At 36.6% G+C, this 1,823-nt stretch overlaps 1 protein-coding gene across 3 annotated transcripts in view; it reads right to left on the bottom strand.

The window, feature by feature from the left end:
• The window catches only part of LOC108972656 (retinal-specific ATP-binding cassette transporter), a 57,586-nt gene extending 56,759 nt beyond the window's left edge, over window positions 1–827 (bottom strand). For all 3 annotated transcript variants that reach the window (XM_018939339.1, XM_018939340.1, XM_018939341.1), the window contains exons 1-2: window positions 544–827; window positions 361–481 (exon numbers count right to left, since the gene is read on the bottom strand). In XM_018939339.1, coding sequence (XP_018794884.1) covers window positions 361–481; window positions 544–723 — 301 coding nt within the window. In that variant the 5' untranslated portion in view covers window positions 724–827. The remainder of the gene's footprint in view (window positions 1–360; window positions 482–543) is intronic.
• Window positions 828–1,823: the final 996 nt, after the last annotated feature.

Here is a 1,823-nt window from a genome sequence, read left to right as displayed (position 1 = left end):
ATTTTCAAAGGCCTCCCTACAGGTCCATAGGGGATCTAGGGGGTCGAGGGGGGGTTTATTAAAGAGTTCGATCCTTCCTCTTTCCAATAAGGGGTCGGGAGGGGGGATAGCCCGACCCTGCTTTTCTCCATAAACGATACTTAACCGGCGCGATACTAAACATTCCCCTTTTAAATAGTTGAATTTCTTAACTTTAAATGTAAATAATCTCAAGAATCATAAATCAGCGGCAACTACCTACCAACTAGAGGACCTCCTCTATCCGTACATACCCATTTTAACCCCGAAATCCGGGGATACTATTCTAAAATTTACTCACTTTATATACATATGTCAAACAATTTAAAGCAAAATACTAACCAGTGTGTGGATACTGTAGTTCTTGACGTACTTCTTCCATCAGTATATCTGTTCGCAAATTATGTGGGGCGTAGAAAATTCGATCAACGTCATTAGAGGGGAATTCCGCTTTAATATCGTACTGCAAAACAAATTCTTTCTTTATGGAATATGCAATTTTAAAAAACTTAAGAGATGTATTACAAATAATCTCCCCTCATAAGTCATTTGAGGCGATGTCAGAAGCCTATTTGTAGAAAATAAGTAAACAATGAAAATGGCTGAACAGCCGACGAATATCAGCAATAAAGATATCCAAGAGTATCGAATTTGTCGCCAGTTCTTCCACAAAAACATGCGCAAAAGTCGTACGCTTTCCCTCATTTTATATATCCTATAAATCTAACAAAACGCTACTCATTAACACATATGTATAAAGTTGAAAGCATGAACCGCACTACACTATCAACAAAAAAGGTACAAACAGAAAAGAATATCTACCCTAGGGATGTACATTAAAAGAAAAATCGATGTTTTAGTCGATAGTGGGCATCTTGACATCGATATTATTCGATGGATCGATTAAAAATTTACAACGAGAGAAATGAAAAATTTATATAAAAACATTTGGGAGATCCTCTTGTTCTTGTAAGATTGCACCATCACACAAAATGCAAAAATGGGATTCGGAAATATGCAAGGCACAATTCCGATTACTTTGGCGGAGGGGTTGAAAAACCGAATTATAAATGGGGTATGTATGGATAGGGAAGCTTCCCAGAGGAGAAATATCCAAAAATAATACAAAAATAACTTATATTTTTTGACATATTCAAGTTTAAAAGTTCAAAAATTTGCACTAAACACTTGTTTGTAATGATCATTCAGAAAGGACATATTATTTCGAACGTATTCCTGCAATGTATCAACATTGTATTGCAGCTCTCGATTTAATTCTTGGTTGAATGCATCGTGCATCGATCGATTTGGCGCAATAATTCCTACTTCAATCAGTAGGTTCTTTGCAATAATCCAGAATTGATCCTCTATCAGAATCTATCCTTCATTGTTGATTTCATCGGTTATTTGGATGTCAGGATTATTCGTTTGAATGCATAAGCGATGCAAGATATCTTCACATTTGTCGTCTTTGTAAGTGTTCCACAACTGAGATGGTTGTGAAGAAAACATGTGGTGATGATAACTTCGAACAGCGCTCGTATTTGGTACGCATTTGATGAAACAACTGAATCCGCAAGTGTTAAATCTGAATGAGAATCGTTCTCTAGCAAACCCAATGGTTGACATGCTTCTCGATATGTTTGCCACAGTTTTCAAAAGCGCAAATGATTTTGGTCCACGTACATATACCAACAGCAGTCGCCAATAAAACTCCTTGTATGCGACGTTACAATTTCTTTGTTAAATGATTCCAAGTGTAATACTTGGGCATTTCAAATTACATCAGTGTCGCTGCGAATGGA

This window comes from Bactrocera latifrons, unplaced genomic scaffold, assembly GCF_001853355.1.
Source record: "Bactrocera latifrons isolate USDA-ARS-PBARC rearing strain unplaced genomic scaffold, ASM185335v1 scaffold_412, whole genome shotgun sequence".
NCBI classification, from domain to species: Eukaryota; Metazoa; Arthropoda; class Insecta; order Diptera; family Tephritidae; genus Bactrocera; species Bactrocera latifrons.
The sequence above is the reverse complement of the archived record's forward strand: the minus strand, read 5'-3'. Positions and strand labels throughout refer to the sequence as shown.